Genomic DNA, 25560 nt, shown 5'->3' with positions numbered 1-25560 from the left:
GTGCAGTGTTACCGAAAGGCAGCGTGACCTAGGAGTGGTGTGGTATTTTGGGAAATTTCCATTATATATATATATATATATATATATAGATATATATATATATATATATATATATAGCCCATATATCTAGTTTATCAATCTGTGACTATGTATCCACTATGGGTACTAATGTTACAAAAATGCTTGCTAGTATAGAGTGAAGCTATGTACTGTGAGGAATCTGATTGACAATCACAGCAGGGGTTGATTCCTTCCCTTTTTTCTATGGAAAGTATTGCATAATTGCAAGAGGATTTTTTCAAATATAAGGGAAAATAATTAGCTCTTCTAATGATTAAAAGCGTGCAATGCTGTTTTTAACAGCACTGCAGTCCTAGGTTTAAATCTAATCAAGGAGAACATCTGTATGAAGTTTGCATATTCTCCTCATGTTGGTTTGGGTTGCCTGCAGGTACTTTGGTTTCCTCCCACACTCCAAAAACTTACTAATAGGGTAATATGGAATTTAGATTGTGACAGGGAGCCATGTAAGTTATGACAATATCTGTACAGCGCTGTGGAGTATTCATGCACTTTATATAAATGAGTCCATTAACTACACAGGCTAGTTCTTGTCCTGACCATCACATCTGAGCAGTATTAGTTGCTATAAACGTAACTGCACATTAACCACAATACACAACAACATAATGTATATTTAACACAATAATAACTATTGCTTTACTATATTTGCATATTTAAGATGGAATATGTTCATCATAGGCAGTAGATCCTTACATGTTTTACATGGATTTGGTTGCTAACCTTAACACTCCATTTATGCCCCAGAGTCTTGCAAGACTCGCAAAACTCGTGCGAATATGAACTCCATTCTTTTGTATAGAGTCTAACACATGAGCAATGTTTTCACTCACTGCGATGTGGTGGGGGAAGAATTTATGGCATTTTCTATTTTTTCACCTTCCTCGGAATGCATCGCCGATTGTTTTCAATGGGACCTTAAATACATCGCATGGCTTTGGCATGCTGTGTGATGTGAAGTTTTGTGAATGGGAAACCCTTCCAATTCGCTCTTGCGCGTGAAACCTGCGCATGAGGATCGAAATTTCACAGAAAGAATGCAAGGCGATTTTTGCCTGGAAATTGCCTGACATCTGCAGGTAAAATGCAGGTTGACAAGCATGATTTCGAGCACAATTTGTTGGCTCGATATCGCGCTCACCCGAGTGTAGTTGGCCTTATGAAGAGAACACAGCTAATGGTACGATTGAGTGTATCACTCCAGCGTTTATCACACGGCCATCTCTGTTGATCAGAGGAAAGGTGAGGGCAGGGCAGGTGGCCAATCCCCAACTACAAATGGCGGACTGATACACTCAATGCCACCACTATTGGCTGCATTCTCTTCATGAGACTGACTATAGAGGTCTAGTATTTTTTATTGCTCTTGCTTAGGGCTTATTCAGACAAACGTATATCAGCCGGGTATTCACGCTAGCCGATATACGGCGTCCCTCTCTGCAGGGGGAGGAGGCTGGAAGAGCCGGGAGCAGTGCACTGAGCTCCCGTCCCCTCTCCGCCTCCTCTCCGACCCTCTGCACTATTTGCAACGATAGAAGGCGGGGCGGAGCTAAGTCCTGGGAGTTGGCTTCGCCCTCGTCCCACCCCCTCCCATTGCAAATAGTGCTGAGGGGCGGAGAGGGGGCGGGAGCTCAGTGCACTGCTCCTGGCTCTTCCAGCCTCCTCCCCCTGCAGAGAGGGACGCCATATATCTGCCGACATGAATACGCGGCTGATATACAGTCGTCTGAATAAGCCCTTATCCTGAGGATGTCTCTTCTTTTATAGCAGAGGTCTACCTGGTCACAGGACCTGTTGAATTCCAAAGCACAGCGATACAGTATGATTTCTGTTAGGGCCTTTCTGATAGAGTAGCATCCAGAAAGGAATTCACCTTAAAGGGGTTGTCCCGCGGCAGCAAGTGGGTCTATACACTTCTGTATGGCCATATTAATGCACTTTGTAATGTACATTGTGCATTAATTATGAGCCATACAGAAGTTATAAGAAGTTTTTCACTTACCTGCTCCGTTGCTGGCGTCCTCGTTTCCATGGAGCCCGCCTAATTTTCGGCGTCTAATGGCCAAATTAGACGCGCTTGCGCAGTCCGGGTCTTCTTCTTTTCTCAATGGGGCCGCTCGTGCAGGATGCCGGCTCCGTGTAGCTCCGCCCCGTCACGTGCCGATTCCAGCCAATCAGGAGGCTGGAATCGGCAATGGACCGCACAGAAGCCCTGCGGTCCACCGAGGGAGAAGATCCCGGCGGCCATCTTCAGCAGGTAAGTAAGAAGTCACCGGAGCGCGGGGATTCAGGTAAGCGCTGTGCGGTGTTCTTTTTTAACCCCTGCATCGGGGTTGTCTCGCGCCGAACGGGGGGGGGGGGGGGGTTGAAAAAAAAAAAAACCGTTTCGGCGCGGGACAACCCCTTTAAAGAAATCCAAAAATTGAAAAGAAATAATTTAAATGTAGACATTTTGTGGTAGGACCATAGTATAAAAAGTACAGGGCACCCTTTAACAAATCAAAGCACCTGGACAGGTTCACATTCAATGTATCAGTGTAATTCAGCTGTTTATAGTGTGTGCTTTGTCTATAAACAATGTGTTTATATTTAAAGTTGTTTGTTTATAAACACATGACTTAATGTTTATATTTAGATGAAGTCAAATAATAGGGACCCATTGGAATTAGCATTTTTTTTTGTAAATTAAAGCCTTAAAAACAGCAAACATAAATATACATCAGTAAAACCGACTATGGGCCCTTTAACACCGAACAATTAATTCAGGTAATCGTTGAATCGTGCAAAACTGAACGATAACACTGGTCAACAAATCAAAAAACTTTTTTCTGTATCTGGTTTGGAAACAGGCTGATCTAACTAATTTTGGGGTGCTGAATTCAGTGGAAGAATCAGATTCTATCTATCACATCACATTTCTGAGATACACAGCTCTATTACATAGACAATCATACAGTATTGCCAAACATTGTCTGGTTTTAAATACAAGAAATAGTAACACTCAGAACTCAATAATGTTTTTCTGGTAATGGATTTGTGAATGTGAGACCAACAAAAGCACTAACATTTACATATTGCAACGTTCAAACTGATTTGCTTTGGCAATATAGGATGATGAAGCTTTTCTCTTGTATGGTGTCTCATTAGTCTCCCTAACCAGAAACCAACAGTAATCCCCCATCATCAAAGTTCTCCAGTGTCCCTGATAACGATGCTCCATACTAAGGATGTCTTGGTGAAAGCGTTCACCCTGTTCTTCACTGAAGGCACCCAAATCATTGGGACAGTAAACTTCATGGCTCGGCGCTTTCCTTCCATCCATTGTGTTAGAGTTGTTGTGCAAGTTATGCAAGCAATATGAGGTGCAAAGTTTTTATTCTGATCTCTGAGAGCACAATCATAAAAACAGTTTATAAGCCTTCTTAACTACATCAGTGATTGGCTTTCTTTGAGTTTTTGGAGTGAATTTTCCATACACATAACAAAAGTTGTTGGGGGGGTTTACACAACAAGGTTTACCAGATTTAAGTAGATCGTGGCAGGGAAAGAGTTCACAGAGGGCGTCCTGTAGTGCCAATGCCTATGATTGCTGTATAAGCGATAAAGCATGGAAGGGCAGTAGCTCTGCCATGCCTTATAACAGCGATCATAGGCACAGTGCTGCAAGTCCCTCAGAGGGACTCAAATAGTGTAAAAATAGAAAATAAAAATGTAAAAAACACACTTTTTTTGTGCTTTTTCTAATATAAGCATAAAAAAATTAAAATGCCACATATTGGGTATTGATGCGTCCGTAACCACTTGTACAAAAAATTGAACATGCTTTTTATTTTGTACGGCAAAATGTGTAAAAAAAACCGCTAAAAAACAGAGGCAAAATGCTAATTTTTAGCATTTTGCCTCCCAAAAAATGCAATAAAAGTGATTAAAAAACCTGTATATTCCCCAAAATGGTACCAATAAAAACTACAACTCGTCTCGCAAAAAATAAGCCCCATAGAGCTCTGTATATAGAAAAATAAAAAAGTTACAGGACTTTTAATGCAGCGATAGAGAAAAAAAAAAGATTTCCAAAAAAAGGTTTTTTTATTGCAAAAAAATGGAAAAACCTAAAAAAAATATAAGAATTTTGGTATCGTTGTAACCGTACCGGCCCGCAGAAAAAAATTATTGTGTCATTTATCAATCTATGGCAGAATTGATGCGTTTTCTCTCCCTGTTATCATAAAAAAAATTATAAAAGTTTTACGATATAGTCTATGTACCCAAAAGTAGCACCGATAAAATCTACAGTTCGCCACGCAAAAAACAAGCACTTATACGGCCGCGTCAACGGAAAAATAAAAAAGTTATGGCTTTTGAAAAATGGAGATGAAAATCCGCCAAAAATCGTTGCGTTCTTAAGCCTAAAATAGGCCATGTCCTTAAGGGGTTAAAGTGACCCGATTTCTGGACAAAGTTCTTTCCCAAGACAGGTGTGGGAGGGTGTATAATATCTGCAGTTGTTCTTTTCTGCCATCCCTCCACAACAATTTTGTAACTACATGCCTTTTTGATTACTAGCGGCAGTTTTGGGTGATGTCACTAAATTGACGCTGGACCACGTGATGCGCCAGGCAGTGCATGCAAAGTGCTATTTATTGTTCAAGTGCTGCTAGGCTGGCTTGACTGTTTATTTGCCCAGCCAGCCTATCAGTGTCTCTGAGAGGGTATTTGAACCGAATATGCAGCGTCCTGTAGGGTGACCCAGGGCACATGGCATATGCTGAGGAGCTGGGAGGGCAAGATGCTGGCTTGTCACGGTGGCACTTACCACACTCCTTCCCGGAGGGATGCACGCAGCCAAGGCCAGGGCAGCGCTGGGCCTCTTACGGACACCCCTAGGATAGGGATGCCCAATAGATGACGGAACAGGGATTGTGGTTGTCACGGGTGACGCCACCGTTCTGGTACCCACCGCCATCAGCTTCAGCAGAGAAATAAATGAGCCACAGACTGAAATAGAGTACCTCAGGTGCCCGGGAACGGTCAGGGCCTGGAACAACTTTACTTTAGATGAAACTTTAGCAATACACAAGGCATAAATTACAGATTGAGGAAGTGCAGGCAATAGATAAGCTAGAGTACCTCCACATGGCAGATCCAGACTTCAGGGCACCTGTGTGTTATGAATTAAAGATGCGTACCTCCACTCAGCAGACTTAGACTTCAGGACGCTTGTGTGAACAATGAGAGTACCTCCACCCGGCAGTCCCAGACTATAGGACGCTTGGGTATGAAACAATTAGAAATGAGTACCTCTGCACTAGGCCTTGGAAAGATGCACTTACTTACTGCTTACTTTCTCTCTCTCTTTGGGGGCTCACATTCTCTTCATTCCAGGAACACACACTAGGTGGAATCTCTCCTTTTCTTCCATCTTCAACACATGAGGGCTGAAGGTGCCCCCATGTGCCTCTATGGTTTACTTTCTAAGCTCCTGAAGATGGACTTGACTCCTTTCCCGCTCTCATACGCTCACTTTTATAGCTTCTCTCATACCACGTGACAGGATATAAATTGATACATTTACAGACAGTCAGCTCACACTTTGCAGACGTTAACCTCTCATTTGCTGCAGCAAATAACAGAATGACAAGACAGTTTTGCACAGAGCATCTACATAAGACATACATGTATGACATTATGGAGGGGGCCAGGAAAGCATGTACTGGGCCACTACAAGTGCTTTTTGCAAATTATTCCAATTATACTTCTGCTTTTGTGGTCAGTGCTCTGTTCCCAGTGGTTCTATGCTCTGTAGTTCTGTGCTCAGTTTACCCATATTCCGTGCTTAGTTCTCTAGTACATTGTGGCTGGCATTCTGCAGTTGGTGTTGCCTGTTCCTCTCGGGTTTAGCTCTTCTCCTGCAGCATGGTCACCCTTTTTAGGGCAGGTGCTCCGCTTGAGAGCTTGGTGCAGTTTGAGTGGTTCAGGTAGTACCTTGTCGCCATTTCCACAGTCCGTTAGCAAAGTCCGTTCTAGTCTACTGCATTTTACTTTGGATCTCCTGTTATTCTATTCTTCAGTCTGAACTTGCGCTCAGCACTGGAATAAATTACCTTCAGTTGCACCAACAAGTCAAATCATACATGCCAACATTGTTCACTGCTCTGATTGTCCTTTACTGATCCCACAAGCTGCTGTGGCCAGTCAGAGAGTAGATAGAGTACATTGGCAATCTAATTCTGCCATTCCACTGTGGGAACCATCTTGGGTGGTGAAAAATGAAACCTGCAACCGTGGATTGGAGGAACAACTGTAGCACACTGAACGACTTTCATTTGTGCGTGTATTGGCATATAGTACAATACGTTTAGCGCACGCAGGGCCTGTTCACGTCCGCTTGTAAAACACCGCCGCCCTAATTTAAAATTCTATTTAGCCTAATGAGGTCCAGATGTGTTTGCTTTTTCAAGGAATTGTGCAGCATTTTACGCATGTTTCTGCTGATTTATGCGCTCACCTCCCATAGACTTCTATGGTGCCCTTCAGAGAAGGTCTTATTTTTTTTCTGTGTGAGATATGTGCATGCAAAATACGGAGATGAGAACGGACCGATTCAAATGGGTTCTATTCTCCGTGAATTGCGCAGGCAAATTCTGCGCTCACAAATACATCCCCACAAAATTGTATAATAAACTGCGGAATTTAGCAGGGATAACATTGGGGATTAAGTAAGTTGCGCAGCTTTTTAAATCACGGTGCGGGACACTGAAGTAGCTAGGTAGCTGTATTAGGCCGGCTGGATTTGGATTGTGGAATCCGCGATTGTCACCCGTGCGGACAATCTGCACCATTCTACATCCACTAGCAAGAATAGAACATTTGCAAGTCTGCTCACACGAGCGGACAGCGATTGCGATTTCCGCTTGCAGAAAAAATCGCAGCATGTTCTATTTCTGCACGGATTCTGCGCGGACAGCTTCCATTGTAGTCAATGGAAGCCATCCAACCCGTGGTCCTCCGCAAATGCGGAAAGATCGCAGACTCCGTGTCATCGCCTAGTGACGGCGTGGGAAAAGCTGGGATTTCAAAAAAGGAAATCTGTACTGTGCATGTCCGACAGCGAACCGTCCGTCCAGACCATCCACAATGCAGAGAAATACAGATACGTGCGGACGGCGGACGGGCTCAGGGCCAAATTCCGCTACTAGCTCCCGCATGCGAAATCTAACGCATTCGTGTGCCGCCGGCCTTAGTAGAAACATGGCAGCTTTGATGGATCTGTCTTGAAAAATAAATCCTAATGGAGTAGCGAGACTTGTAGCCGTGTAAACAGCGACTAAACTACTGAACTGTACTTCTTCATACATCTGCTACTTTATACCCTGCACTAGTTTCTCTGGGGAGCAGAAGGCTCCTTCTTGAAGACAGCTTTGTTTAGACATTTTCCTGCTTTCTCAATGAGCTTCTCTCTCCATTTAGTGTTAATATGAATAATTTTTACATTGTTCTAAAAGTCTGCAAATGCCTCTGCGATCCCCATAGTGCTGCATATTCCAACTTTCCATAGCATGCAGCTGAGATTCAGATTTCTTTTGAGTTTTTGGTAACATTTCCCCGGCTTTGAGCGGTGTCTCCTTGTGCAGAGTTCAGTGTTTTGGTCTTTTATCCATCTTGAGGATGAATATTTTTACACTGTTTTGTTACTATGTGTTAATGCAGGCTGACTTATTTCTCTATTGTATATCTGGGAGATAATCTTCTCCCTTTATGGTCCATTAAAACTTTAATAAAGCACATTGTTTAGAACAATTTCTCGGTATCCATAAGCATACATGTTGTAAAAGGTGTAAATGAATTGGAATCGAAACTAAATGGTGCAACTGAGAATTGAAACTGCTACAACTTTTTATTTTAGACATTACACTAGCACCTATGAATCTCTAGTGCTTTCTACCTGATAATAGAATCCCACTGCATTCACTATATCATAGTGTCCTCGAGAAACCTCTCATCCTTTACATAGTAGGATGCAATAAGGCCTCCCTAAAGTAGTCCAATTTGCCATAAGGTGGAAACAATTCTTTCCTGATCTTCACTCGCAAGTGGGCCGACCCCTGGATCAATACTTATATCAGCTGCCTTTATATTGTGTTTTTCAAGATGTCTCAAAACTCCATTTTAAAGGGAATATGTCATCAGAAAGTGACCTATTACATAAACCACATTTTTGTGTTATATGAACTTTTAAAGAATTTTTGGTGTTTTTTTAAATTTGCAGTCACAATCTATATATTTTTTGAAAATTTCTGAAATCTTGCATTTTTTAAACTGCCCACAGAGCCTAATACTAGTCTGTCACTCCCTGATCTGTAGAGAAAGCTTTGCAGCCGTCATCTAACATCCCTGGCAGGATTACACTGATAGGTAACACTTATATATAGATAACACAGGATCCACCATTCACAATAGGAATAAACTGGGGCTATCTGTTCCCCCTCCCTGCAAAATGACCCTACACAGGTCATAGAACATGTCTAGAACAGTCTCCCATGCATTTCAATGGGTTCCCTCCTGTCCATTGTGTGAATGGCCCATGAAGCTGCTGTAAAGCATCTCTCTAAATGCTCTTGATGCTGTTAAATGCAGCTCAGGAAGGATAGCCGCCCCCCTTAGACATGTATAGACAATATAATAAAAAACTCTACAATCAAAAATAAAAGCAGATTAGTAAAATGGAAAATGATTCATTATCTGGTTTTAATTAATACAAAAACATGTTGGTGATATTAAATCTTCCTACACCAAACATGCTGGAGAATGTGCAATGCATTTAAAGTTCTGACAGTAAAGCAATGCTTTTGATTTTTTGAGATGTAGTATGTCCCTAAGGCCGCCTGCAGACGGGCGGGTCGGATCCGGGTGCGAGGATTCTCACCGCGGGACCCGACCCCGCGGCTCCGGCTGTTTGATGTGCCGGCTTGCCGGGCAGTGACGTTTCACTGTGGGGCTCTGCGAGCCCCGCACAGAAATAGAGCATGCCGCGGTTTGTTTGCCGCGCGAGATTTCGTGCGGACAAACCGCGGCCGTCTGCATAGGATTGCATTTAACGCAATCCTATGCAGGCTTCCAGCGGCGGAAATCCCGTGGAATTTCCGCCCGTCTGCAGGCGGCCTTAACCATAAGCAGTGGCTTCATGTTCTCTCTGGGGTCCACAGAAAGAAGAGAGAATCTTGCTACATTTTACTCTCATGCAGTTCTACATTTTGTATGCTGTCTCCTTATATCCTTTCAGAAATGTTTAATGCTATTACTGACCGCAGCAAATTTGAATGACATTGAAATGTTAACTTTGAATTATATAAAAACTAACTAAAATATCTGGGTCAGGCATTTATGGCCATGTGGCTCATCACCAGAGAATGGAAACTGCATCCAGAGTGCCTGTTAATTACCACAATAGGTTATGATCATGTAAGCAGTGAGGGTAATATGTGTATGTGGTAATACAGCATTGCATTGTCAATCTCTCATAAGCATTAACTAAAACTTTTAATCATACTTTTGCTCATAAGCAACCCCCCATGGCTTCATCATTAAAGGAGCTGTCCAGCTGAAAACTAATGATGGCCTATCCTAAGAATAGGCCATCAATAGTAGATCAGCAGGAGTCTATCACCCAGGACCTCAGTCTATAAGCTGTTCTATATGTTGATGTCCTCATGTACTGAGTTAATTTCTGCAGGAAGGAAAGTGCTCCACTCCCACTGCAGTGGCCTGGTTAGGTATTGCAGATAAAGTTCCTACTGAAATGAATGGGAACTTTGCCTGTAATACTAAACATGAACACAGCAGTGGAAATAGAGCTGTCTGGTTCCTGCAAAAATCTGCTCAGTGCAGACCTACAGTACTGGTCTGGGTCCCAGATAGTGGACAGACACCCATCGATCTACTGTTAATGACTAGAGATGAGCGAGCATACTCGTCCGAGCTTGATACTCATTCGAGTATTAGGGTGTTCGAGATGCTCGGTACTCGTAACGAGTACCACGCGGTGTTCGGGTTACTTTCATTTTCTTCCCTGAGAAATTTGCGCGCTTTTCTGGCCAATAGAAAGACAGGGAAGGCATTACAACTTCCCCCTGCAACGTTCAAGCCCTATACCACCCCCCTGCAGTGAGTGGCTGGGGAGATCAGGTGTCACCCGAGTATTAAAATCTGCCCCTCCCGCGGCTCGCCACAGATGCATTCTGACATTAGTTCAGGGAAAGTGCTATCGTGTTGGAGCTGCTATAGGGAGAGTGTTAGGAGTATTTTAGGTTTCAAGAACCCCAATGGTCCTTCTTAAGGCCATAGAAATCGCAGATCGCACCTATGTGCGATCTGCGATTTCTGTTCTCTTCTCTATATGCGCTCAATGGGGCCGGCAGCAGCAGTGCCGACCCCATTGAGAACATATAGAAGACAAATCATTCTTCTCTGCCACAGCTGTAACAGCTGTGGCAGAGAAGAACGATGTTTGCCCATTGAATTCAATGGAGCCAGCAATACAGCCGTCTCCATTGAAAGCAATGGGCTGCCGGCGAGCGCTGGATGAATTGTCGGGAAGGGGTTAAATATATAAGCCCTTCCCTGCAATTCATCCAGAAATGTGTTGCAATAAAAATATATACCGGTGTATAAGGCGACGGGGCGTATAAGACGACCCCCCAACTGTCACCTTATACGCCGGCAATACAGTGGAGCAAAGAATAAAAATCATTACTTACTTCTTCTGACGTTCTGCGGTGCTCCTGCAGGCTGTCGCTCCCTCCTGGTTCCCGGCAGAGCATTGCTTTCTCTACGAAGGGCTTTAAATCCCCGCCTCCAGAAACACACGTGCCTTCAGCCAATCACAGCCAATGACAATGATGTCATTGAATGGCTGTGATTGGCTGTGTTTCTGGAGGCGGGGATTTCAAGCCCTGCGTCCAGAAAGCAATGCTCTGCCATGGACCAGGAGGGAGCAACAGCCTGCAGGAGCACCGCAGAACGTCAGAAGAAGTGAGTAATGATTTTTATTCTTTGCCCCACTGTATTGCCAGCGTATAAGGTGACAGTTGGGGGGTCATCTTATACGCCCCGTCGCCTTATACGCCAGTATATTTTTTTATTGTAACACATTTCTGGATGAATTGCAGGGAACGGCTTATATATTTAACCCCTTCCCGACAATTCATCCTGCGATCGCCGGCAGCCCATTGCTTTCAGTGGAACCTGCTGTATTGCTGGCTCTATTGAATTCAATGGGCAAACATCGTTCTTCTCTGCCACAGCTGTTACAGCTATGGCAGAGGAGAACGATCTTTACGCTGACAGTGGGGGGGGGCCCACTCTTGCCGCTATTGTGGCTTAATAGTGGGACCTGGGAACTTGAGATGCAGCCCAACACGTAGCCCCTCGCCTGCCCTATCCGTTGCTGTGTCGTTCCCATCACTTTCTTGAATTGCCCAGATTTTCACAAATGAAAACCTTAGCGAGCATCGGCGATATACAAAAATGCTCCGGTCGCCCATTGACTTCAATGGGGTTCGTTACTCGAAACGAACCCTCGAGCATTGCGAAAATTTCGTCCCGAGTAACGAGCACCCGAGCATTTTGGTGCTCGCTCATCTCTAGTAATGACCTATCCTGAGGATAGGCCTTCAACAGTTTACAACTGGACAGCCCCTTTAACCCAAAAGACTTGGGAAATTTGTGATCAGTTCTTGGACAAATTGGGCAAGTTTTGAGAGACCGTTTATTATTCATCTTTATGCCTCTTTTGTTTTCAGTGACTACTTCTGTTATAGTTTTCTCCTTCTCATCCTACAGTACTTCTCTCTGAATGGCAATTTTTTTTTTAATTCTTTGACTGCACTATTGTTTGTAATGCACTATTAATCTGTCCATGTTGGCATTCAGATTTGTCAACTCTTACAGGGCTTGTGCCAAGATGTACAACCCCTTATAGAATGCAAAGCTTGTTGCGATCAGTTGATCGCTCCAAGTCCCGTTCTCTTCACTCACAGCAAATGGCTGATTTTGCTGTTGAAGCATGGTTGCTGCAGGAGAAATGTAATAGTATGTAGCATTCACACCAATGGCTGTCCAGTAAAAACAGTAGATCTGCCAGGATGTGAGCCACTCTTACTGAGCAGCTCTGCACTCTGGGGCATAGAGGGGTTCCCAAGTGTGGGAATCTGTTCTATTATGTTCACGTGCCCTATAGGCAACAAGGGATCCAATCTAGCCACACCCCATTTAACATTTGTTTTTATTTCATTAAAACCATATTCCCATATGAGATTTTAGTGGAATATTCACAGGATATGCCATGAAGGTGTGATAGGATGCAGGTCCCACCACTGGAATCCTCACCTATCTCTAGTTCTAGTCCCCACTGTTCCCAGCCCTGCTGAATGTGGTTGCCAGTGGTGGTTGACACTTCCGAAAACAGTTGAGTGGTAACTGTTTGGGTAACTGCTATAGATGAGAGTTATAGAAGCAGTCTAGCACAGCAAACTGAAAATGTTCATTTAACTTAATTTTGAGTCAAAGTAAAACAGTCTATTAAATTGCCTAACATTTCCTAATATGTTAAGTAAAGAATTTGTATATTTATTGGTCTGATCACTGTATGTTAATGTTCACATGTTCCAAGTTTTAGTTCATAGGCATAAGGCTGGTTTACATGGGCCGATGATCGCTCAAAGATCGCTCAAATAACAGCTTTGAGCGATCATTTTGCATAAACTATTAAGTAGCTACTCAGCTACTTAAGAGCAATTAGGTGTGCAAATGAAGCCTTAGCTGAAAGCAGTTAATAGCCCGAGGGCTCTTATCTGCATTCAGTTCCTTTGTTCTCCAGGGGGAAACAATGCTATCAGCACTACCCATGGAGAACTGCTGATAAGGCTGAATGCCAATTTTTAGGTTGGACTGAATTTAACAGCTAGCAGTGCCCGAAAGCGCATGATGGGCGCACATTTAGACTCACCGATTATCGCTAAAACGATCACCGATTAGAGGGTTTTTTTTTTAGCGATCATCGGCTGGTGTAAATGGGCCTTTACAAATAAATGAAACATCAGTACTCAATATCAAGCAGCAGCTGTAAAAATAAGAAAAGATTTTGGGATGTACAGAAAGAGAGCTATAAACCTGTGATCCCAATGTAATCTTACCCCTCTATAGGTCCCTTGTAAGACCACATCTCAAGCAAGGGATTCAGATTTTGGCTCCATATTCTTAGGGTTTAAACATGTGGGTGTGCTTTAAGGCCCATTTACACACAACTATCATCACTTAAAATTCGCTCAAAAGCCATCATTTGAGCGATAATCATTGTGTGTAAATGCTCCCATATTTAACTCTTCGGATGAGCAATGATTTTTAGGTGAGCATAAAATCCATCGTTCAGCCGGAGAGAGGATAACACAGAACGCATGCTGTGTTTGCTGTCCATGGTGCTGTATTTTCCACAGGAGCACTGATTACATTGTATTCAGCAGAAAGCCTGTGGCAGAACAAAGGAGTAGAATGCAGAGAACAGACCACCTGTTGTTCTGTGCATACAGCTCCTGGAGGCTCATTTACATGCAAATGATGACGATAAGCTGCTAATGGACATTAGTGTCCATTAGCAGTTTATGCAAAACAATCAATCAAAAATCTTTTGAACAATTATCTTTGCGTGTAAATCGACCTTTGGTCCAATAATACAGCAATGAAAATCATGGCCGCATAACAGGAAGAAACGAAACCATTGATTTCAATGGTTTAATTTTTCACTTGCCCTATCTTTCTTGCACATACTTTTTCTTCATGTAGGAAAGATAGGGCAGGACCCGCCTTCCCACCTTTTTTTTCAAACTCTCGAGCAATAACTTGAGTTTGATTAGTCAAAATCCCCCCTCTGTCTCATGTGCTAATATGCTTTGTAGCGGCGATCGTATTAGCATATGTGCCATGTGTTTTTTCCTAAAAAGGATAGAAGCCGGCCTTAAGCGCTTATTACAAGGATGATTCCTTCAAATCCCTTGTTAGTTTGAGTAGTTTCCATGATAATTGTGCAGTGTGAATGTGTGCAGTGAAAAAACCATTCAGTGGTAAATCGCTGATCAGATCTGTCATGCAGACTATAAAATCAGCGTTGGTCCACTGCTGCACCATTCAGGTTAAACAGGCAGTCGTACATCTATGAATGACTGCCTGTTTACTGTGAATGGAGGCGGACAGACTAGTCCGCTCCGCCTCCATTCACTGAGCGATAATCTTCTTGTTCGCCTCCAGGCAAAAACACATGGGCGCATGCGCTAATATGCTTGCCGCTGTATTTGCGCATGATATGTTTTTTTTTCCTCGACTATTTAAACTCTGCACTATAGTGCGCAAGTTTGAAAAAAAAAAGAGGGAATATAGGTCTTGCCCTATCTTTTCTCAGGCGTAGTAATAACGCCCGAGAATTCCGATAGTGAAAAAGTAACCATTGAAAATAGTGGTTTCATTTCGTTCTGTGATTTTCACTGCTGCATAATTGGACAAAATCCTGCACAAGTGAAAAAGCCCTTAAGGCCTCTTATACATGGGTGACAGCGATATCGCTGTGAGAAAATCACAGCAAAATATAAGCCCTACCTTGAAAATAAGCCCCGAATGCACGAAAAAAAAAATACATCACCTAACAGTGTCCCAACAGTTGTCCCATGTAAAAGGGGTTTTAGAAGTGATCTCGTTAACATGTATAAATACAGTATATATGCCTTCAATAGAAAGAACTTCTACAAGATTTATTGTTCCAAAGAACTATACAAAAGACCAGGGGACTTTCAGAACGTGTGGAAGGAAGACAGTTTATACATCCGGGTAGGAAGGAGTTCTTGACAGTTAGAGTAGGAAAACTATGGAATCTCCTGCCCCAAGAGGTGGTAATGGCAGCGTGAATGACAGCATTTAAACCTTTTTTAACCTGTGCAACCATGTGTAATACTGAGCTTAACCCTTTCCAAGCCACTGTCTGACGTTTTAAGACATTATGATTTAAGGTTGTCTGTTGGGGTTCTCATACTGTATATTGCCAGCCTCTCTGCTGTCGGAGCCTATCCAATGTGTCGACTCATGCAGTACTGGCTTTAGCCAGCAGATAGCGCCGTTGTAGAACGGCAGAAAAAGAGTAAGCCCCCTAGGAAATCCAGGATACAAATTGGATTGGAAAGGGTTAATGCCAGGCTCACACAGGCGGCTTTGTATTGCCGATTGTGCGATCGCTGTCTGCGCAGACTTTCTGCAGTAAAATGTGGGCATTGAAAGGCATGTACTTTTGATTTGTCCTTCACACTCGTGGAAACGAATTGCGTATTCCCCGGGCGGAGGAAAAATCACAGCAAGCTCTATTTTACCGCAGAAACCATGTGGCTGGCCTCCATTGAAGTCAATGGAGGCATTCTACCCGCAGCCCATACGCAATCAACGTTGCGCTTGGAGTGCAGTTACCCGCGTAATTGCTAGGCGATGATAAGGGAAATACCAAAAAAAGAAGAAGAAAAAAATTTACTGGGCATTACCATCTGTGAGTCCTTGCGGTCATGCACAATACAGTTTAATGAGGTACGCAGGGTCACTGGTCGGGCTCACAGATTAAATCCGTTGTGGTCCACCCGCTTGCGGAACCAACTTCTGTGAGCTTAATATTAACTATTTCAGTTAAAGAATAATAGTGTAAAAATACAATACTGTGCCATCAACCCCTGTAGAATAGTTCACATCGGCAGTCTCGGTATAATGCGCAAGACATACAGAATGTGTTGCGGTGACTGACGAGCATTTGACTTTGTGAAGTCTGAGCGGGAGTAGCATGGGCTGCACTATTCTGCTTCTATCTGTGATATTGGGCATTAATATCTTCCCACGTGGTATATTTGCTGCAAAAATACGTGGTCCACGCATCTGGTTAGTGTTGTTATACAAGCTGCATTCAGATGTATGGAAAGTGCTGATATTTCTGCATTAAATCTGCCATGTCTCCTTTAAAATTACCCTTCTTCACACGAGTGTATGTGCTAATGCGCGCACTTCAGTGAAACGTATTTGCATTATAGCAGGGTTTATTTGTGCGTGTATCTGCGCATAGTACTGTACTTTTTTGCGCATATAGGGTCGGTTCATATGCACGCAAACACCTCTGCCCTGATTTAACCCTTTCCAATCCACTGTCTGACGTCTGAAGACATTATGATTTAAGTCTGTACAGCTCTGATGTTGGAAGACATCCGTCGGGGTTCTCTTACTGCATATTGCCAGCCTCTCTGCTGTCGGAGCCTATCCAACGTGTCACCTCATGCAGTACTGGCTTTAGCCAGCATATAGCGCTGTGTATAATGGCAAAAAAAGAGTAAGCTCACTAGGAAAACCAGGATACAAATTGGATTGGAAAGGGTTAAAAGGCTATTTAGCCTAATGAGATCCAGATGTGTCCTTTTTTTAATGGAATTGCACAGCGTATTGCGAATTTGCGTGTGCACTGAGCACGCATTTTTGCACCTTATATAGATTTCAATGGGGACCTGTGCTGCGCAAATGGGCAGAAAAAAAGGGCAGATTCTAAATAGGAAATGTGTACGAGCCCATTAATATCAATGGCTTCTGTTCTCCGCTTATTGCGCACGCAAATTTTACAGGCGCAAATACGCCCGTGTGAAGCAGCCCTAAATCTTTTTGTCTCTTCCAGGTGCAATATAAGTTTTCCTACTTTACGTTTTTTTCTATTGTTCTGATGAGGAAGATTTGTCCAGCATTGATATTCATGTCATAGCCCTTCTTAAAGTATGTCAGTGAAAATCCACCTATATTCCTATTGTCATACTGTAATGCTATTACCTGCTGTAGTTAGTAGCGAGGCCATCGGTGTAGAAGCCGGGTGCCTCTGTGTATCGGCTACTATACTTGCCGATCTAGTTGTTACCTCCCAAAGTCTGAAGGCAAAAGCACACAGCCGTATGTGCAGCTGCGCTTGCCGCTACGGAGCATAGTTGCGCATGAACAGGTTTATTTTTTCTCTCTGAGTATTCCTACTCCACGCTATAGCACGGGAGTTTAGAAAAAGCGGGAACAAAGGTTCTGCCCTATCTTTCCCCCGTTCTATCTTTTCTTGCCCATACAATTAACACGCGAGAATCCCGCTAGTGAAAACAAAACCATTAAAATCAATGGTTTCGTTTTGTCCCGTTATGGAGCCGTGATTATCATGGCCCCATAACGGGACTAAATCCCTTCCATGAAAAGAAGCCCTAAAGGCTGCATTTTTTTGCAATTAGTCTTTTTTCATTACGTTTGTTCCTTAGAAATTAATATGATCAGTCGCAGTGAAGAAACATTTCCATTTTATTGGATGCTCTCAGCACCAGGCTGTTGGAGAGTTTCTGCACGGTCCGCGGCACCACCGCTGGCGAGCACTAAATGCTGGCAGTGTGCTCTGCTCTCCGGCAGCTCAGAGCACACTGTGGGCTGGCCTCAGTAGACGCGGCTCCCAGCAGAGAACATTATGCAGGGCATGCCATCTTTCAGCGTTAGGGGGCCAGTACTGTTGTATTATGTCACCACCGGAAGTTAGCGGTGGCGACATAATACAGCAGTCTTGACATTTGTAGACGCCACCAGCTTCTGATTGGTTGGGGTCCCTGATGTACTATGCCCCCATATGACAAAGCCCCGTTCCTGCCCCACCCCGCCCTGCCGGGCCATGGTAAAATAGCTCTGCTATGCTGTCTCTTTTTTTCCTCCCCCTCACTGGCTCTTAGCAAAGGAAGGAGGTGGGATGGGGCAAAAGCTAGTGTGCTTAAGCTCACGTCCCCTCTCCTTCCCTTGTCAGCAGCCAGCAATGGGAGGGGAGCGGCAGAGCTTAGCAACTAACTCCACCCCCGTACTGCCCTTCCCATTGCAAACAGCCAGCAAGGTGTGGAGAGGAGGAGAGAAGAAGGAGAGTTGCGCTGCTAAACTCCCTCCCACCTCCCTTCTCCGGCCGCTGTCATTGGCTCCCATAGAAGTCTATTCAGCGGCCGACGTATTGGGGCCGGAAATATAGTTTCAGGACTATCTTTCCTGCTGGGTGTAAAAACGCCCGGTGCTATACCGGCCGGCCAGGCCCTTTTACGCTGTGGGAATACACCCGTGTGATCTGATGCTTTGGAATCCAATGCACCATATGGTAGCATATATTCGCCGGCCGTGAAAACGGTGGCCGATACACGCTCATGTAAAGAAGCCCTCAAACAGATGAACGTAAAATCATGGCTGCAAAACGTGACAAAATGAAACCATTGATTTCAGTGGTTTCGCTTTGGCTAACGTGATTTTTGCGCATTATTACTACATGTGATAAAAGATAGGGCAGGACCTGTCTTTCCGCTTTTTTTTTTTTTTTACCTGCACGAAATTTGAACAGTTAAAACCGAAAAGGTTCATGCGCTAATACATTCCATAGCGCTGAGCGTATTTGCGCACGCGCCTGTCTGTTTAAGCCATTAGGCTTCCTAACATGGGCGTGATTTAATCCCATCATGCGGCCGTAATAATGCTTTCATTTTCATAAGTAGTATTCTCGCCCGTTAATGGTACAGGTGAGAAAAGATCGGACTTGCCCTATCTATCTCACACATAGTTAAGAGTGCGTGTGGTAGAGATTGGGCAGGACCTCTCTTCTTGCCTCCTCTGGCACAGAGTTTAATCTCCCTCGTTCAGGTGCAGCTCAGCACTGCCGAGTGTAGTTGCACCTACGGCAATGTATTTTTGCCTTTATACAGCAAAAAAACCCACTAGTGAGGCGTTGCCCTTAAAGCAGTTCACATTTCTTCCTTGGGTTGTGATCTGTTCTAGTTATTTCAGCCATAGTAAGATGTTATGTATAGGGAATATACATGTTTTTACCACATTGTGACCAGCAGTACTACAATATATTTTCTGTAGAAAATTCTAGGAATGTCTTCTCCAGCTTCTTTTATAAAATCCCCTAATTAATGTAGTTTTGATGCATTTTTGTAACAAAAAAAATAATAAAGCACAGTAATCTAATTCAGTTAAGCAACTTAAAGGGGTTTTCCAAATTACTTTTTTATACAGTTTTGGGCTCAAACTATGGAGAAGAAATATACTCACCGCCGTTTCAGCAGTCCACCGCTGCAGCATCTTCCAGGTGATGTCACTCGGTCAGCAGGCCTGGTGTCATCCCTTAATCCCTTTAGTGGCACGCCCAGAAAGTCTAACCATGCAGTTAAACCCCGGAAGATTTCCGTGGACAGCTCTAGTGCTAAAATGTGCAGAGCACTAAGCTGTCATCTGAAATCTCCTGGGGTTTTCACTGCATACTCAGCTCAGCAAGCCCTGGAGATTTCCCTGCCATAATAGGGTAATAATAAACCTGCACCTGAAGGGGTTAAACCTGTCACATGGACTTCTAATGTAGAATCCCTGAGGCCGCTTTACAGGACGTCACTGATGACATCTCTGCGGACTTCCATTGGCTGCAGTGGTCACAACAAAAACCACAATGCATGGTTGGATCTAATGTGTGACCGTGCCTGATGGATTCCATTGGCTAATAATAGGGCAGACAGGTTCCATAGTAGTTTCTGTTGTTTGGGTAGGACAAATAATGTTGCATGTAGCATTACTATTCTTTTCAAATCTTCGTTGGAGGTCTTAGACTGAATTAAAAGCTCTGTATGTCATTGTATATGTGGGAGAATACATCAGCCCTTTAATGGAAATGTATACATGTAACAAAGTATATTATTTATTTTCTTTTGAATACTTTTTATTGGGTTTTATAATAAACAAAGAATAACAGAAAGTTGACATATTTGTTGTGTAAGAATACAATTTCTGTAGTGTGACATAAATATTTTAAACATTCAAACATGCGTTGTTAAATAGTAATGAGACTAATGGTCCTTCTTACAAAAGAAAAGAAAATAGTGGCCAGGTTCTAAAGGACTAGAAGTCCATGCAATTTTCACAGTCCACAAAAGAAACCGGGGCAGAATAAATTCAGCTCTGCTACATCTGAAGGCTTCTTTCCCACAAGCGTATATCGGCCAACGTTTTCACGGCCGGACGATATATACTACCATCTGGGGCGTAGAAGCCCATGAACAGGCACACAAATCTACTGTTTGTGCGCACGTTCGCACAGCATGGGTCCTGACGCATATACACCGAGGTCACCATGCCATCACCCCTCCCCCCCCTCGCAGGCTCACCTCTTCTCTCCTCCCTGCTCGTTCTTTGCAATGGATGGGGAGGGACGGGTGCGGAGCTAAGCGTCAGCCCGCCACGCCTCCTCCCATTGCTGGCTGTGAAGAGGGGGCGGAGCAATTGAGCCAGTGCAAAGAGCCAGTGGGGAGGAGAGCACAGGTGAGCCTGCGAGCGGGGAGGAGAGCAGAGGGAGGGAGTTTTTAGCAGCCATGCTGCTAAACTTCCTTCTCCGGCTGCTGTCATTGGCTCCCATAGGAGCCTATGCAGCGTCCAACATATTCCGGCCCAAAAGATAGTTCCAGGACTATCTTTTGGGCCCGACATAAAAACGCCCGGCGCTATATTGGGCCGGCTGGGCGCTTTTACGTCTCAGAAATACGGCCATGTGATCTGATGCATTAGAATCCAATGCATCAGATCACAGCGTATATCGGCCGGCCGTGAAATATGCTGATACGCTTGTGGGAAAGAGGCCGAACAGTGTTTTCAAAGTTATATGAGATCTAGATTGTAGATTTCAGTAACAAGATAAATCCCTCCGCCAGTATATTTCTGCCTGTGATTCATTCTGCTCTACTTATTACTTTGATACTGTTAATAATTACTAATGACTGTGAATATAAGTGTGTTTATATAGGTGAAGGAACAGTCAATTAACTTGTTACTTCTCTTTGTTTTTAGTTATATTTCACATCAGCGTTTATTTGCCTCAATCAACGAGGACGATGTTAAGATTTATACTGGACTCAGAAACCTGTAAGTATTGATTTTATCCTCTAAACATTGGTGTAGAGTATGCATGGGGCTGCCCTAGCATGCGGAGAATAGAAAGGACCTTTGTTCTGCAGCTTCCTGCTGAACTTTGGCATGATGAATGTCACTGGAAATTTGGGAGAAAAAAAAGACTGTTTTATATTTGGGTCATTTTCATTAAGGTTAATTATAGTTTACAGTGTACTAATGATCTATGCCCACATGTGGCTTGTAAATCTGTCTGTAACAACAGCTCAATATTTGACTTCCACATGTGCAATCCATATGAAACTCTAGTTAATTGAATATTATGTATTTCATTTTTATTCCATTATTTTTATTAATTAGACTATATTCATGCTGTTTTGATTTTCACCTTTGTATACAAAGGAATAGATCCCATCCATTCACATCTGTTTGAAATAGCTAAAGTGATAGCTATAGCTCACAACATAAATTTGATTTTTGTGTAATTTTGGCCAATTAGAGTGATTTCACACCCCCTCCTCCCCGATTGATGAAGCCAAGCAACACTAGTGCCCTCCACAAAAGTTAAAGTGCCTCATTTTATACCTCCATCCATCATAATGTCCCTTTTATGTCCCCATCAATAATAATGTCTCCTTTTATGTCCCATCAGTATTAATGCTGCCCCTTCTGCTCCTATCATTAATAATGCCCATTATGCTATAAAATAAAAAAAAACTCTATGCCCCCCTCTTTTGCCCCCATTGCCCTATTCTAGTCTGATTTTCCTGCACTACCAAGGTTATGGCAGTGACAGCTGTGGAGAATCCCTGGTCTGAGGCTAGTGATTGGCTGCAGTGGTCATGTGCCAAGAGCACATGACTGCACTACCTGGAAGTGTGAGAAAACAAGACTGGAGTGGAGCAACAGGAGGAACAAGAAAGGTGAGTATATTGTTTTTAATTCATGTCTTTCCCCCAGTATAGAGAACCAGATTGGGGTTAAGGTAGCAACTGGTTCTGTGATCTGGCTGCGATCTTAACTATCAGATCGGGAAAACTAGCTTGAGCTAGCTGAATCCCACCCCTGCCCCTAACAACAAAAAAATTGGGAATGCTGAACTCCATTAGCTCAGTCTTTGTTTTCCTTGACCTATAAAGATGGGAGGAAATCAGGACACCCACCTTATGGTCAGTTGTCCATGCCGAAATTCGGGTTTGGTTGAAATTTAATGTGTACGGCCACCCTAACTCATGAAATCCTTCCTCCAGACCTCCATTATTTGTCATTTACATCATTAATCACTCCTTCTAATTGTTAAATGCTGTTACATATTACTCACTAAGTCACACATAATCATAGTGCTGGGAAGTAAAGAAAGACAATACATGTGCATTCGAGATAATTGTTACAATGCATTAGTGAAGTGAATCATAAGCTACAAGAACAATCCTTCTAATTCACAGATGGTTTGGACGATGATGTAGGCTTTAACTAATGGATGGGCAGATACTGTAGATAGATACGTCTACACCTTGGAAACTATATGCCTATGCTTTGGTAAATACAGGTCTACTGTAACTGGAAGCTTTGTATTTATACAAGTACTTTACAATTTACAAATTACACTTTAATATATGCATATTTAGCCAAATTGGTGGGTAAAGAGAGAAAAATCTATTTTGTCTGTGAGCCCGGCTGAGGTAATATCCTTATCTAGGCTCAGGCTATCAAATCTTGGCAGCACACTGTGTTATTTGTGGGCCTCTGAATTGAATGCTTTATTTCAGAACTGTGGTGGACTCAGGACTGAAGTTTGTATCTCGCCAGGCATTCCGCAAGAACCTCAAGCTTACTTACATGTAAGTAATTGATTGCTAATTTATGAAAATGCTTCTGTACAAGCAAATCAGGTAATCTGCCCCATGCAGACATTCTCTGAATGTTACATTATCCTATGAGGAAGGCTGTTTAGTTCACACTATGCAATTAGATGACTGAGCGAGCCAGGGATGAAACTATAAGAGGTGCAAAAGTAGCAGTCAAAACTGGACTGGGCCTCGTTGCTATATAAGGGCCCTTTTACACTGAATGATGATTGTTCCGATTCTGGGAATCTAAATGATAATCTGTTAGTGTAAATGCCTGCATGATCTGAACAATTAACGATAATTAGGTCATCGTTAAGATTGTGCAGTCATGAAAATCAAACAACGATCGGCCTGTGTAAACAGGCAGTCGTTCATGTATGAACAACTGCTTGTTTACTGTAAATGGAGGCGGGTGGCCTGGAATGATCTCTGGTTGGCTCCACCTACATTCACTGATCCATGATCGCTCCAGTGTGTAAGTACAGGAGCCTTCATTGCTTGAAGAAACCTATCATGTTGAAAAGGCAGGCAACATATATTGAGCAGGAGGAGCCGAGCAAATTCATAAATGGTTGTATGGGAAACATTCAGTATAACTTGTTGTTCATTGATCTAAACCTCTCCTCATTTTGGGCTTAGGAGTCCAGTGGGCGGTCCTGCACATTGACTGGCAGCTATCCTACTATGTACACTGATGCAGAAAAGTCTGTTGATTACTGAGTAGGACCGCCTACTGGACTCCTATGCCCAGAATGTGCAGAGGTTTACATAAAGAAATTACAAGTTACATTGAACCTTTCCCCACAAAACTAAGCTCAATTTGCTCAACAGGTTCCCATTAAAGAATTCAAATATTCTTACGACTTTTATGTCCTATGGATTCTATTCTATGTTTTTAGTCTAACTTTGAGAAGTTTAATTGTTTAAAGTTAGGTAAATATTTGTCTTTTCTTTCAGAGACCTCTCAAGAAATAAGCTGACAACATTAAGCAGAAGAGTATTTCGTCACCTCTCCTTGACTCACCTGTAAGATATAATTCCTACATTATACAGTTATTTTATATAGAACTCCTCGTGGGAGGGGCGTAACTATAGAGGATGCAGGGGATGCGGTTGCACCCGGGCCCAGGAGCCTTAGGGGAACCATAAGGCCTCTCTTCTCCATATAGGGAGCCCAGTACTATGAATAAAGCATTATAGTTGGGGGCGCTGTTACAAGTTTTGCATTGGGGCCCAGGAGCTTCAAGTTACGCCTCTGCCTCGTGTCTATGGCTTTATTTTACATATCTCCATAAAGTTTCCATACGTGTAAATGATATGAGTATACTAACGGCTATATTATGTTGATAGAATGGAAACATCCGGTATAGTAAGTAGTGCTGACAAGTATATGAGAAGGGCCCTAGCCCCAATTTCATTTTTCCAATACCGGTTTCAAAAAGTAGTGAACTGGTTGCAATAGGCAACTTTACCACTTTTTGTGTAGAATAGTTATTTCTATACTTGAGACCCTGCCCATCTTGCCAAAGGCCAGAAAACCGATACTGCATATAAAACGTGGAAATCGTCTTCCATTGTGTTTTCTAAGCATACACAGCATGCTACATTCCCTGTGAAGCTGCATTTAGGATGAGCCGAATGTGTCCACAGAGCAGCTGCATTTTGATGTTACCCTTGAACAGCCAAAGTCCACACTGCTAGTTTCTTAGACATCATTGTGCTATAATCTATTGCTTTAATGATGCAGTGGTATTATATGTCTCATTGCACACTATGTTATGAGATATGCCAATTTCCATTGTATATTATATTTCCTCAACTTCCTGAACTTTTGGGACAAATTAGGTCATATCGTTCCAGAATTTATATTTCTTTTGGCCTGTAACAAGTTATTGTGGAGTGCCAAAAGTGGACAGTGCTGCCCTTCAGTGCAACTTGTTAACCCTCTGAGTTATTTCAATACTGCTATGCAAGTGGCTAGTTGGTTCTTGATGAATCAGTTTTCGGGTACAGATAATAAATGTATGCTGATTTTTAAATATTTCTAACACTGACTTTTTAAATAAATATTTATACCTAATTCTAACAATATTAATAAAGTTGTGACACACCCTGCCCTACTTTGTTGGACTAATCTTCAAGTTTGTAAGTCAGGTGGTTTTGGTTTATCATGTATTGAAGATTTTATCCATTATGGGACAAAATGACGCCTCAGGATGCAACCAAAACCGAAGTTCTAGAATTCTACACCAAACTCCACAGGTCTAATCACAGCTGACACCCGCGGGCAATAGCTGCAATTAGCCACCCGGTTGATCGGCACTATTAACCCTTTAAATGCCGCTGTCAATTCTGACAGTGGCATTTAAATCCCCCAAACAATGTTTGGAGGTCCCGTATAGCTCCCACACGATGAGATCGCAGGGAGCCATGCGGGTGTCATGGCAACCGGGGGGCCTTCTGAAAGGCCCTAGGGCTGTCTTAGCAGACTGCCTATCAGGCCATCCCCATGGGGTGGCTTGATAGACTGCCTGCCTGATCGCAGTATGATGTAATGCTATAGCATTACGTCATACTGCAGGAGCGATCAAAGCATCGCATGTTGTGGTCTCCTGGGTGGAAAGTAAAAATAAGA

The 25560-nt window shown here is 43.1% G+C and overlaps 1 protein-coding gene across 1 annotated transcript in view; it reads left to right on the top strand.

The window, feature by feature from the left end:
• The window catches only part of NTRK2 (neurotrophic receptor tyrosine kinase 2), a 215783-nt gene that overhangs the window by 4600 nt on the left and 185623 nt on the right, over positions 1 to 25560 (top strand). Inside the window, exons 3-5 of the mRNA XM_066604107.1 lie at positions 21016 to 21090; positions 22845 to 22916; positions 23883 to 23951. Coding sequence (XP_066460204.1) covers positions 21016 to 21090; positions 22845 to 22916; positions 23883 to 23951 — 216 coding nt within the window. The remainder of the gene's footprint in view (positions 1 to 21015; positions 21091 to 22844; positions 22917 to 23882; positions 23952 to 25560) is intronic.

Source organism: Eleutherodactylus coqui, chromosome 5, assembly GCF_035609145.1.
Source record: "Eleutherodactylus coqui strain aEleCoq1 chromosome 5, aEleCoq1.hap1, whole genome shotgun sequence".
Lineage (NCBI taxonomy): Eukaryota > Metazoa > Chordata > Amphibia > Anura > Eleutherodactylidae > Eleutherodactylus > Eleutherodactylus coqui.
The sequence above is the reverse complement of the archived record's forward strand: the minus strand, read 5'-3'. Positions and strand labels throughout refer to the sequence as shown.